This window comes from Rhinolophus sinicus, chromosome 6 (assembly GCF_057876585.1).
Source record: "Rhinolophus sinicus isolate RSI-liver-muscle chromosome 6, RSI-T2T, whole genome shotgun sequence".
In the NCBI taxonomy this organism is placed as follows: Eukaryota; Metazoa; Chordata; class Mammalia; order Chiroptera; family Rhinolophidae; genus Rhinolophus; species Rhinolophus sinicus.
This window is the reverse complement of record NC_142506.1, coordinates 29,762,056-29,776,250: the sequence shown is the minus strand read 5'-3', so window position 1 is coordinate 29,776,250 and position 14,195 is coordinate 29,762,056. Positions and strand designations below refer to the sequence as shown.

Below are 14,195 nucleotides of genomic sequence, written 5' to 3'. Positions count from 1 at the left end.
ATCTACAAGTAATAGTTAATTTTCCACAAAAGAGCCTGAGGTAAAATGAATTTCAGAAATTCTGGGTTCCAATTGAACAGGTGAAAGGAACACTTGGGGGGCCTTTACCTTATTCATGATGTTTGTGACCCACCAGGGTGGTCTTGTTATCGCAATGTTTTTTTGTTTTCTTTTAATACTGATTTTATCGGGCACTCCTTTCTTTGAGGAACATCTATTAACATTCCATGCAATGTTCTAAATAATGGGGTTTAGGAAATGCAGATATAAATGGGTGGTCTGGGTTTGGCATCCTACAGATAACTGGATACAGATTAAACATCGTTTGTAAATTTTCACTGTGTCTTATATACAGATTCACTGATTGATTTGGCCCTGAAAGCAGGTTATTACTTAAAGCCAGAATGTTTGTAGACTTGAGATTTTATTCTTTAAAGGATTATTTTCTAGAATGATTTCTACAGATATGTGACAGACTCACAGAAGTTTAGATATTTTTCTGTTGGCTTTGTTCATGTGGAGCCATTCTTTCCTTAAGCTTCACTTTGAAGTTTTATCTGAAAAAAAATCAAAGTTGAAATGCCAAGTTCTGCTTGAGAGTTAGGCAACCTCAGAGGCTAATGGACTTCCTTTACGGAGAGGAGCCAGGAGAACGCAATTCTTGGAAGAACCAATTTTATTAGAATATTTCTCTCCATGAGAGATGCCGATAAACCCTAGAAAAAACATGCTGGTTTAAGAAAAGCAGACATTGGAGACAGGGCTCCATGCAAAACATATATTTTCTCTATATCCATCAGAATAATCCATAAATAAGTGAGAGGTGGCCCCAGATTTTATTGACCACAGGGGCTTCGCTAGTAAAATCATTTTGCTATCAATAATAATCTTCCATTAATGAGTCTCTTCGCTTCTGCTCTTTCCCAGAATTCCTTATTATAAGTGAAAATATTTCACCCTAGCCTAACAAGAGTTAATTTTCTAAATTAATGTCCTTGTGTTTTGTACCAGCTAGGATGTCTGCGAGCTGAAAGATCTTGTTTTACATAAGCTCAGTTATAGTACTTCTTCAAGCCCCCAAAGTAATTCAATGCTAAGGATGTCAATAAGCTTATGTTATTTCTTAATTTAGTGAAAATATTTTAATGATAAATTTTTATTGTGTTATTTTTCCTAGAATTTCTAAATTTTGAGTTTAGCGCACATAACAGTGAAAAATATTCTTCCCACCCCCTTCAAATTGCCATGTTAGTTTTCCTCCCTCATTTTTAAAAAAGCTATTTTAAAATGTTTTCTTTTAAAAGTTTTCAAACATATACTGAGGTAAAGAGGACAGTATAGTGAACCTCCAAACACCCATCCCGTCCTCCACGTTCAGCAGTGACCTTTTTGTGACACCTGCTTAATCTCTACCTTTTCTCTCTTTCTCTTTTTCTTTTTCTTTATTGTGATGGTATTTAGAGTAGGTCCTAGCATCATGTCATTTTACCTCTAACTACTTATGATTTGGGTCTCTAAAAAAAATAGGACATTTTATTACATAATCAAACTCCTGATGACACCTAACTAAACTACAGTAATATACTTCCTTAATATCACCTAACTCGCAGTTCACATTCAATTGCCTCAAAAAGCTCATTGCTGCATAATGCCTCTTTGGTTTGCTCAGATCAGGATCCAAACAAGATCTACTCGTCATATTTAATTGTTATGCCTTTTAAATCTTTTTAAATCTAGAACGAGCCTTCTGCCCTTCTTTTTTTCATGCCTCTGACTTATTGAAGAAACCAGGTCAGTAAGATGTGTTACATTCTGGTTTGTCTGATTGCTTCTTTTTGATATTGTCTAAGTCTTTCTTCTAGCTCTTGTATTTCCTGAGAGCTGGAAGTTAGATATAAAAGGCTTGCTTAGATTTAAGGTCTTTTATTTTTTTATTTTTTTGTAATAGCACTTTATAGGTGGGGCTGATTGCATGATACCATGAGGTACACATGTGTATCATAGTTGTCTTACTTCTAGTGATGCAAAGATCCATTGCACCCCATTGTCAAGTTCACCATCAGTCTTTTCTCTAACAGCATTTGCATTCACTGATTATTGCCTGCCTCAGTTATTTTATGAAGAGTTGCAAAATGGTGATTTTTCTAATTCTGCCATGTTGCGGGGTGGGTTTCAACACACAGAAACTGTCTCGGCACCAGTGAAGCCCAGAGTAATGTGAGTGGAGGAGAAAACCGAGTGCAGGTCCTAAAGACCGTTCCAGTGAACCTTTCCCTAAATCAAGACCACCTGGAGAATTCAAAACGGGAACAGTATGGCACAAGCATCCCCGAGAGCCCTGCCATCATCCCTGTGTCGGGAATCACGGTTGTGAAAGCTGAAGATTTCACCCCGGTTTTCATGGCGCCGCCTGTGCACTACCCGCGGGAAGATGGTCAGGAGCAGCGTGTGGTTATCTTTGAACAGACTCCGTATGGCGTGCCATCCATGGCCAGTCACAGCTCCTACCTCAAGGATGACCAGCGTAGCACCCCGGACAGCACTTACAGCGAGAGCTTCAAAGACGGGACCACAGAGGTGAGTTGGAACCCAAACCCAGAACCACCAGCTATGTTTTTTTTCTTCTTCTCTGTTTGCTTCTTAAGTGGGGTAAATGAATTCAACTGTGAGTTTAGGGTTATTTTTAAAACTGTGTTTGTTGATATCTTTCATTATAAACAGGTTTTAATAAACCATTGGTCTAGGTGAGTGGAGGAATATTTCCTTTGTTTTTTTTTCTTCTGTTTTTTTTGACTCAGATGAGAGATACTTTTGTTTTAGTTTTAGTCTTAAAATTAAATGTTTATGAGGAATGAAGAGACGTTTGTGTGGAAACTTCCTACTATGTAAAGTTTTCACCTTGATCTCATCTCGTTTATAACCTTCCAGTGGCAGCTAAAGATGTTGCTGGCCCATTCTTTTTTAAAACAATACTACTCTTTGTGACCTTGTCTGACTGAATACTCAAGAAAGAATATGTATTTTCAATAATCAAGTGTGTGTGTGTGTGTGTGTGTGCGTATATATATGTATATATATACACACACATACATATATATGTATATATATATATACACATATATATACATATACTTTATACCTTATAGAGACAACATATTCTTCTCATGTGCCCATAGAATTTACAGAAAGAATGATCTCTTCTTGCCTTTTGTTTTGAAATCACATGTTTTAAGTGCACAGTTTGAAATTGTAGGTATTGTATACAGTTGTGTAGCCAACATCAGAATCAATAGAAAGTCCCATCACCCTAAAAGTTCCCTTGATTCCCCTTGCACTTGAAGCCCTCTCCTCCCCCTTGCTCTTGCAAGCACTGATCTGCCTTCTGTCAGTCTAGTTTTGCTTTTTCTAAAATTTCATACAAATGGAACGATAGAATGTATAGTTGTCTGTGTTGTCTTCTTTCACTTAGCATAATGTTTTTGAGATTCATCTGAGCTGTTGCTTGTATTAATAGTTGTTTTTTATATTGCCAAGTAGTAGTCCATGGTAAGCATATATCACGATTTATGGTGTATAATATCAGTTGCTATATATTGTGGCTCATCTCTCCAATTGTTGACACAGAATAGGTAAGGCAGTTTTTAAAATTCAGGTCAGCTGCTTCAACATTTAGGTGCAGTGCCTCTGCATTTGAGATGATTGTCTTTGGCTTCCCATTTTTTTCAGTCCACCTGCACCAATGCAATGGCAGAAGGGACAAACCTGTGGTTTCTAATTTCCTAAAGAGCAGGGAGGGTTGATGGCAGCATGCCAAGTTTTTGCAGCCTCCTGTTCATTTAGTTGCCACTGGGACAGAATGCAGCTATCTGAGGTTGAGATTGCATCCCTAAACAATAATATTTAAAAATAATAAACATTTAATCGTCACATACTATGTGCTGGGCATCATTCTAAATGACACATACTCGTTTAATCCTTACAAAAATCCTATGAGGTAGGTACTGTTATCGTCGTCTCCATTTCCCAAATGAGGAAACTAAGGTGCAGAGAGCATCACTGCAGTTAGTGGGAGGGCTAGGACTCGTCACGAGCTGTCTCCTCCAGGACCCGTATGCACAGCCATTGCCTCTATTCTCGCAGAGGAACTGTGTGGGGTCTTCTAGTCTCAGTGGTTCCATGCTTAAAACAGTGATTCACCCACTTTTTTGTTTTTTCAATCTGAGTGTCCTTTATGTCATTAGGCATTTCTTACCTTTCAGATGGGGAGAAGAGAAACAGAAAGGACTAGCTTTCTGACGCGTTGGTAGAAAGTCAGGGTTGACAACTTACACCAGCAGCCCTTCCATTGCTGGCACCAATCTTTCCTGAGTACTTGCTGTATTCTATGAAATCAGGAAATGGAGACATGATAAATTCCCGACTGTTAAGAGGACATTGTATTTCTTGGGCTCTGTTAGCATTATAATCAAACTTTCAATGTCCTTGTTAAAAAAAAAAGAAAAGAAAAAAAAGAAAAAGTTCTTAAGGTTAGTGCCCATAGCTTTCTGTGCTGTATTCCTTAAAATAGTTAGCAAACCTTTTTTTTTTTGAACCAAGCAAGGGATTTGTAGGGTCTTTGGTATTGAATATTTGATTTGCCCTCAAGCAGCCAGGGGTACTTCCTTAGGAAAAGCAAATCACTCCACGTGGGAATGTGAAGTGCATGCTTTTTCACTAAAGGGTTGCCACTGATATTTTTCTCCCATGGTGTAGAAATACTCCATTAGTCACAGAAGAGTCCATGGATGTGGTCCAATGTCAACGGAACCATCATGCTATTTGAGGGATGTGTTATCAGTTGTGTCGTGTTGTAGATAAAGAGTCTTGTGAAAGGAAGCTATTGTATAATATTTGGGTTTTATTTTGAGGTGCATGAGAAAGTAACTTACCAGAAACTAAATGTGAAGATTATTCCCACTGAATTTGGAATATTTGGATATTTTAGCTGCTCTGCTAGTCTTGGAAATCAGTGTTTACACTGCATGTTGTATTTCAGTCTGATGTGAATTAAATGGAATGCTTTCTTACGATCTTTAGCCATTGCATTGCCTACAGGTTATAAGATTAGGTGAGCTCAGAGTAATGTCACTAAGGAAAATTTGTCTACTATCTAGTACTTCTTTTAGACAAACTCTTAAAATGTCTAGGACCCTTGTTGAATTAGCAAGTTTCATTTGCTATTAGGGACTGATTCATTTCTCTCTCTCTCTCTCTCTCTCTCTCTCTCTCTCTCTCTCTCTCTCTCTCTCTCTGTGTGTGTGTGTGTGTGTGTGTGTGTGTGTAGTGGTATCAGGAATGGAGTAGTTTGGTCCAAATGATTAAGAAATGTACATCAAATCACAGTAAGATGATGTTGGCTGTCTGCCTGCCTTTTGGCATCCTACAAATTATATTAAAAGGTTTCCAAACACTTGTGGAAACTTGGTAACTATAAGCAGATGGCCCAAATATTTTGGTTCTAATTCTTTCTTTCTTTTTTTAAATTGGGGAATATTGGGGAACAGTGTGTTTTTCCAGGACCCATCAGCTCCAAGTCAAGTGGTTGTTTTCAATCTACTTGTGGAGTGCACAGCTTACTGGTCCATGTGGGAATTGAACTGGCAACCTGGGTGTGATGAGCACTGCACTCTAACCCACTGAGCCAACCTGCCACCCTGGTTCTAACATTTAATACTAAATTATTTAGGGCCATGTGTCCCATCAATGTGATCAGGTCGCATAAAGGATCGTGATATTTTCCAAGTGGACTCTACATTTATTATTTTTTTAATTATAAAAATTGTAACAGAATTAAGGAAAAAAATTAAACTTGAAAACAGTAATTCTGTTTCTGTAACATATCAACTATTTTTTTCACAGTTCTTGTTCATATACAATCATATATATATATTTCACAGTTTTTGTTCACATACAATCATAGTTATTGGAGTAAGATTCTTTATTTCAGTCAGCCTACAGTGGACAGTCTCTTAGAGTCTCAACGACTGAGTATATCACACCTTTTCACATCACCCACTGGGGGATTAGATATAGAATTTATAAGCCCAGTATGTTTCAGTAGGCCAGCCTGTCCTCACGCTGAAGAGCTCTATGTCATGGACAATAAATTCATTCAAGGCCATGTTTATTAATACTGTTTCACCATGTTTTTAAGGGTTAGTGCATATTTCTTCAAAGAAGACCTTGGAAATGTATCGCCTCTATCTTTAAGTCACTTCCTTAAACTCCTTTTTCATCATGTTACTCTCCTACTCCAAAATTTCCTAATTCTTAACTATACTAAGTGTAAATACTTTTTCATAGATCAGCCCTACCCAGTAGAACTTTCTGTAACAATGGCAATTTTCTTTCAGGTTCTATAATATGGTAGCTACTAGCTGTATGTGTCAAGTTAGAATTTGAAATGTGGCTGTTTGACTGAGGAACTGAATAAAAATGTTTAATTTAATTCTAATTGACTTCAGCACATGTGGCTAGTGGTTACTGTATTACACAGTGAAGAGCTAGATTTTCAGGTGCTCCCTTCATAATTAGGTGAGGCCTATGTCCTTGGCCCTTTTATGTACCACATTTTTACCCATCATTTTGTCTTAAATCATGGTTGTCCTCTCTCACCTGGATTACTTCCTCTCATTTCTTCAATTAATCCAGGTTCTCTTTAGCTTCCAAGGGTCAGAGCAAAGTTCACAATCTCCATGAAATCTTATTATAATTTTGCTGATCTTTCCTTCCCAGTAATGCCCATTCTGTGCTTTTCTAGTGAGGACACCTGAGTGAATGAATAAATGAATGAATGATTCAACAAAGACTTTCATATGTAGTCACTTGCGGTATTTCAGTTTCTTTTGTTATTGTTCTTTTTCATGTGAATTTATCCATCCCCTCAACCAATTTTTGTCGTTCTCAGGAAAGGGCAGTGTCTTACATATTTTTTGTATTTCTCCTGGCACCAAGTAGATGGTGAGGTCCCAGAAAAATTCCTATTAAGTGCTTTGCTGATTGATTGATAGATTATAAAAGAAACATAAATCTGAATCTTTGATCCTCTGTCATGATTACTGAACCAATCAACAGTATTTGTGAAATGTTCCTAGGATGCATTTGGGTAAACTTTGAAGGGCAAACAAACTATCTTCTTGGGTCCAAGGAATTTATAAGACTGGATAGAAATAAGGATCATATAAACTGTGATCTAAGGGTGTACTGAATTCTAGAGATGGTGGCTGGTGGCTAAGGATTGGGAAGAAAGTTTGGAAAATAACTGTGAGTAACCCTTTCCTGAGAAGGAACCCTTTGAACTGCTGGCCAAAGAATAGAAGTTTATGGCAGAGAAATGAGAAGCGGGAACGTTGCTTTTTCGAAAGAGACACTTGAAAAAAGGTTGCCTTGGAAGGACCAGGTGTTGTGCGGTCAATCAAGGGTTTTTTCATCAGTATTCTCTTATATTCATTTTAGGATCAAGAGTTAGGGCTTTTGCGCATCTTTTTAAAAAGTTCTGAAATGTAGCAATCGGCGTTTTACTAAATATACTAAATATACAACAAATGAACGTCTCTAGACCCAAGCTTTGTCACATGTAATACTAAGACTTAGAGTTTCCCCCCAAAACTTGCAGTGTTGTGACAATGACGATCTTAGAGAAGGCCATGGAATATGGTTAAGCTATTACTATGTAACAGAATTTAATACACATATATAGTGCTGACTATGTCCCAGGCACTGTTCCAGTACTTTACCTCTATTAGCACGTTTAATCCTATTCACAATAGATAGGCATTTTACAAATGGAGAAAATATGGCACTTCTGTCAGTTTTGACAGGTAGCGGGGCAAAAGAGCTAGAACTTGACCCTACACAGTCTCACTGTAGAAACTCTGCTCCTAACCACTCTGCTGTACTGCTTTTGCTAGGATATGTGGTTTCTCTACAATTAGTGTACCATTAACTCAGAATTTGTTACTTTGGAATAACAGTTAGAGATAATGGAAGAGGAGTCTTACATGTTTGAAGAAACAGTTTCAGTTCCTACGAACACGTTAAGAACACCTGCAGACATGTGAATAATGTACAAAATACAAATGCATTTTCTGTTGAGTGTAGTTCTTGTGCAGGTGACATGTGTGTTCTACGCACAAATGGTAACTATTTTCACTGTAGTTGAAAACATAATACCAAAAGTGTATAATTTTCTTTTCTAAAGTGAGGATAAAGCAGTTTGGATTCATTTATCACTTTTTTTATTTGTCACAATGACTCACCTATTTGTTTTAATTTCGATCACTTTAAAATTTTGCAGAAATTTCGGAGTGCTTCAGTTGGAGCTGAGGAGTACATGTATGACCAGACATCGAGGTAGGTTATCAGAGGCTCCTGGAAAATGATGAACTGATGACACTTTAAATGTACTCCCAAGTTATACTTTTAAACCTTTTTTCTCTTTATACTTTTGTTGAACAATTTTATTTGCTTTTGTCTTCAATTCTTTTCTTTGCACAAATCATTTCTGAAAAATTACGATTTCCAGTCTTGACCAGTTTCCTGAGGCCTCTGCCCTGTCTTTGTCCTTCTGTTGACTAGACACCCCCTCTTAGGTGTTCTTCTGAACCTCAACCTTGTGTCCCTCCACCCAACAGGTACGTAAGGGAACTCGTTATCTTTCTTTTCCTCTTCTTCCCTTCCTTCTCCACTTCTTTCTCATCTTGTCTGCTGCTTTTATTTTCTATTGTGGCAAATGACGTAACCACCCTCCTAGTCACCCACTCAAGAGGTGTAAGGGTCTGCCTGCCTTCCTGTAGTGCTTTCACGTCAGTTGCCCAGTGCTGAGTGTTCTGTTCTACCTGTTTTGTCCCTTCCAACATACTCTTGTCATTTTCTCCTGAACTGTTGCCTTATAACGGATCTCCCCGCCAACACTTCCTTTCTCCTTCTGTTCCACTCTGCACGTCTCTAACTACCAGGCAGCCCACACACCAGTGCCGTCCGTGTATCAGCAATGTGATAGGGCTTAGGGATAAAAGGCAACCTCTCCTTGCAAAAGACCCTTAGACTTTTGGAGGAGACAAATGTGATGACAGACAAATTGCAGTACATTTGCTAAGTGATGAGCCCTGCTACAGCAGTACACAAACAGAAAGCTGAGAGGGCCTGCAGGCCTGGGTAGGGCCGACGGTGGGTGGCAGAGCTTCCCAGGAAATGGCACCAGAGCTGGCTCTTGGAGGATTAGCAGCAGCAGTAGTTTTCCAGGGAAAGAGAATTAAGAACATTCTAGGTAGAGGGGCCAGATGTCCAAAGACCTTGGTTTGTGACCATGTCTGAAGATAGGAAAGAATGGCAAGAAGTTTATTCTTCTCTCCCACTTCCAAAACTTACCAGCGATTTCACCATCTCAGAGAGAATTAAACACGAGTTCTTTATGGAGGTGGTCAGGACCCTCTATTTGCTGGCTCTTCTTTACTTTAACCCTTGTCTCTCACTGTGTTTCTTGCCCCTTTGCTTTTACGTGTGTGGCCTCTTCTAGTCTCTGTTTCCACGTGAAGTTCTGCTGCTCCTTCAGGGCCTTTCTCCAATCTCAGCTTCTCGGTCGTCCTCCCGAGATCGACCTAGTCAGAATTTGGGTGTGTGGAGAGGCAGGAAGGCTAGAGTTCCAAATCGCCTTTTAAAATGTGGAAATGCATGTATAATCTGCATGCTGTAGATCAGTTCACTATATAATCAGCTGTCAGGTTAGTGAGAAGAGCATCAATCTACCAGTCCCTTGCCCTGGGTTCTCTCTCTGCTGCCATCATTGTCCAGTGGACTGAGCAAGTTTCTCAGCCTCTTCTCAGCTGTGAAATGAGGAAGGTGTTTCTCATCCTCTGTTATGGTTTACTTGGGGGATGCAAACCCCTGAAATTATATTCGAAACAATTTATGTTCATCTGTGCTTTTGTTCTGGGACAGGATCACAGCTTCCTTCTTGTTTTTGAAGCAATCTGTGCCCCAGACAAATTGCAAGCTACCCGTCTGGGCGATTCCTAATATCTTGTCCAGGGCTCAAATTTTATGATTCAATGGCTATATTGAAATTGCTTCTTCCAGGCAAAATGACAGTGGAATTGATTCTGTCTTGAATGATATATTTCCCACCCTGTTCTAAGACACATATTCTGGCACTTGCTTAAGTTTATCAGCTTAAGCCTAAGATTTTTATCATGGAAGAGGAATATTATTTTGTCCTTCAAATTTTTTCTCATTATAAAAGTTAAAAAATCAAATATTGCGTAAATATTTATCATAGAGAGGTATGTTAATAGTCTTGTAAGCAGGCCATTTTAATAAAGAGGCAAACTTTGAGAGTTATTTTTGCCCCCACCCTTTTAAAGACTATGAAATTAAAGAGCTGAAAAAAAGGTAGACACAATGAAGAGATTCTGATGATTCAGAAAATACACAAAGCATTTGTCACTGGATCATTGCTGTATGCCATCCTGCAGTGTAGCAGGAACAAATGTTCCTGAGTGAACATGTACATGAACAAAAGTGTTCGCACCCTTGGTTTGTTGCTAGGGTAAAAGTGGCAAATTCTATCAGTTCTTAAGCTTCAGGCATTGCTGATTGCCAGCTGAGACCTAACAGAGGTTCTCCTGGCACCGCCTCGCACAACTGGCCAGGAGCTTCATGGACTTTCTCCCCTTCTAAACCACCTGGTTTATAGGCCACTGTTAGGAATGTTGTATACGTTGTACCAGCAGTGACCTTTGGTCTGGTTTCATCTTTTCTTTTTATTTTTTTTACCATATGCTGTGTTTTGTCTCTGAAATAGAGTAAATATTGGTTAATATTCATTCAAATGATATTGATGTGAAATTGATCAGGAAGGCAGAAAAGTCCAAATGAGTGAATCTGACCACTGTTTGTTTTCTGTTCACAGTGGCACGTTTCAGTACACCCTGGAAGCCACCAAATCTCTCCGTCAGAAGCAGGGGGAAGGCCCCATGACCTACCTCAACAAGGGACAGTTTTATGCCATAACACTCAGTGAGACTGGAGACAACAAATGCTTCCGACACCCAATCAGCAAAGTCAGGGTATGGACCACCTTTCTCCAATAATGCACGGAGGGATCAGATGAATGTAATTGCTACCTCGTAGCCTTGTGGGAAGGGCATGGAAAAAATTCCAAAATAAATAATTCTAGAACAAATGTCAGAGAGTTGGGGCAAGAGAACTTATTGACTTGTAGTTTATCATTTTAATCAGTAACCAATAAACCCTAGGGAAGGGACATGGTTGGAACATACTTTCTGACTGTATCCAAGGAATTTTCCCAGCTTCATTCATTGCCTGTGTGCTACCTAGTTGTTGTTTCAATCAATTGATCTTAATTTTTCAGGGAAGTAGCTATAAGCCAGAATGTATTTGAACATATTTGTTCCTGCTCTCCTCTGTAAAGGAGGGGGCGATTCATGCTGTGTCCCGGACTCTTTGCAGCTTTGTTTAAAAGTCTTATGCAGCCCAGTGCTTCCTCACCAAGGGGTGAGTGAGGCATGATATGATCCCAACCAGGAGTGACCTGGAGGAATTTTCACGTTCATTGGTGTTAGTTCTATCTGTGGGAAATGAAAGTGCCCTGAAGCGTGCCAGCCTCTGGCATTCCTGCTACTGCCAAGAAGGGAAAGAAATGGTAATCCCGCTCTACTGAGAGAGATAATTATAGCAGAGCTCTGCAAAGAGGTTGAAGGGCTTTCCTGCCCTGTTGTAAAATGATTTATGCTGCTGTGTGCGTGGTGCCCACCCCACCTTATTTCACCCGTAGCTACCTCCTCCTTAGCTCTTCAGCACACTAAGAGAGGAATGCTGTGCTGGACCCAGAGTGCAGAACAGCTGAGTTTGTCCCCGGCCCAGATTTAATGCAAAGATAACAAATGAGGTAAAAAGAGAAAGAAGGGTCTTTGGACACCTACTGGTAAAATTGGTAAAATCACTGCAGTGGTGATCTCTGGATCAGCTGGTTTTTCTGGCTTGGTTTCAATGAGAAAGACAGGAAAAAAACTACTGCTCATTTCTCCGTCCGACAGGCCTTCCTTCCACCAAGGCTGCCCCAGTCTCAGATCGGAGCTGTAGGAGGCAGGGCACTTGAGAGTGAGGGGAAGATATAGAACTTATGTCCCATCAAAGGCCGAGCATATTACAGGTAGAAAGGAGCTCATTGTGCTGTGTGCCCGTCAAGGGAGGTAGTATGTTCCCACCCTGAGGTCAAGGCTATGGTGAAGGGATGCCATCATAATAAGAAGAACAGTGGTCAAGGCTAATGGAGGGATGCGATAATAATAATAGGTGAAGGGATGTCATAACAGCAACAACAATAAGAGCCACAAAATAACAACTGATATTTATTGATTCTATCTTCTATGTGCTGACACTACGTTAAACACCATACATCTAATTTGAAACTAACAACTCGATGAAATAGGCACTATTGTTTTTATATTACAATGAGGAAATTCGGCCTTTTAGAAGCTAGTAACTGGCCTAGATTACATAGCTAAAATATGATGGAACCAGGATATATCCCAGACAGTCAGACTCCCGAAACTATTAACCACAATGGTGCACTGAGTAGAACAGAGGGCTGAAAGGCATGGGCATTTCAGCCTGGGATCCCCCTCTGAATGTATATCCTAGAAGTCACATGCAGTACCCTCTCATGTGGACGCCTGGTCAAAAGACACTAGCTAATTTTTCTTTTTGTCTAACCTTGTAAATTGCGAGTAAGTGTATAACTCATATACATCTCCTAACGCCCTTAGCATCATCCTGAAGAGGTGGTGGATGGTTAGTATTCTAAGGCCATGACAACAGTTTGGAGTACAGGGACTTTTCCAAGAATTCGACTTCACTGAAATCATGGAGATAATTTAATATGGAAATTTTATTTCCATCTGTTCCATTTTGGTTAAAACGAGGAGCACTCTTCCCGTTAAGCTCTTCACTCTAACACCCTTGGAAAGTAGGATGGCACCTCTCACAGTGAATCTTTTTTGCTGCTCAGCTCTGGGAGAGAAAGCAGTCTGGAGGAAAGACGGATGCACTTGGAACCTACCAGCGTTAATTTCTGAGAACAGTGTTTGATTCTAAGTTGCAGCACATAGGCTTGGTTTCAGTTGCAGTTGAAACTCTCTTTTTCTTTATCACTTAAGAAATTGATTTCCATACCAAAAATATGCCATTATTTATGCTAATTTATTCATTTGCTATAAACAGTTACCTTAAATGTTATTTTTATTTGGAACAGACAGAAATAAACAATAGGAGGCCTTCATATGTAAATGGAAAAGTTTGAGGCGGGAGGGAGAAAAATGAAGAGCTGGCTGGACTCTTAGTTCCACCAGCCCAGTCAATGGTTCCCTGTCTTGTTATCTCCATGCCTTTGAAGGTCATGCTGCTTGTGAATTCGAATAACACAGATACACATTTCCAAACTAGTTTTTCTAACAAACATCTGTTTTCTTGTGTAACAAGTGTTCACAATACATTGGGAATAAGCCAGATTTTGACTTGACTGTACAGGCACAAGCTTGTATTTGGTATCTATCATTTGTCAGGCATGAGAGCCACTGTGGGGAGTGACGCTGGTCCTGTCCTCATTGAGTTCATAGCCAATGGGAAGACGTTGCCATCGACTGAATTATTGTAAATAATTAAGTAGATGATGACAAGTGTATAAAATACTACGAAGAATAAATTATTAAGGAATAAGAATCAATGAAATATGTTTCTGGAACAGTAGGAAAATATCTAAGAAGTGTTTTGGATATAGAGTGAGAAGGGGAGAGCCATATCTGATACTGTAATTAAAAGATTCTTTGGGTTTGTTTATTTGTTTGTTTTTGGTACCTCTCTAGCTCATAAATGACAGTGAATTAACGTGTATTTAGGTTAACGAGACTGTTTATAATTTAGAACTGAAAGGGGTTTTGAATTCTTATTTCTATAAGATATAATCAGTTTTTCAAGCTCTTTGTTTTTTTAAATCTTATTGGGGAATATTGGGGAACAGTGTGTTTTTCCAGGGCCCATCAGCTCCAAGTCAAGTCATTGTCCTTTAATCTAGTTGTGGAGGGTGCAGCTCAGCTCCAAGTCCAGTTGTCGTTTTCAATCTTAGTTGCAGGGGGCGC

General features: G+C 39.3%; 1 protein-coding gene across 3 annotated transcripts in view; it reads left to right on the top strand.

Annotated features, from left to right (window-relative positions):
- The window catches only part of GRHL2 (grainyhead like transcription factor 2), a 151,486-nt gene that overhangs the window by 52,287 nt on the left and 85,004 nt on the right, over positions 1-14,195 (top strand). For all 3 annotated transcript variants that reach the window (XM_019754156.3, XM_019754155.3, XM_019754154.3), the window contains exons 4-6: positions 2,184-2,577; positions 8,336-8,391; positions 10,949-11,105. In XM_019754156.3, coding sequence (XP_019609715.3) covers positions 2,184-2,577; positions 8,336-8,391; positions 10,949-11,105 — 607 coding nt within the window. The remainder of the gene's footprint in view (positions 1-2,183; positions 2,578-8,335; positions 8,392-10,948; positions 11,106-14,195) is intronic.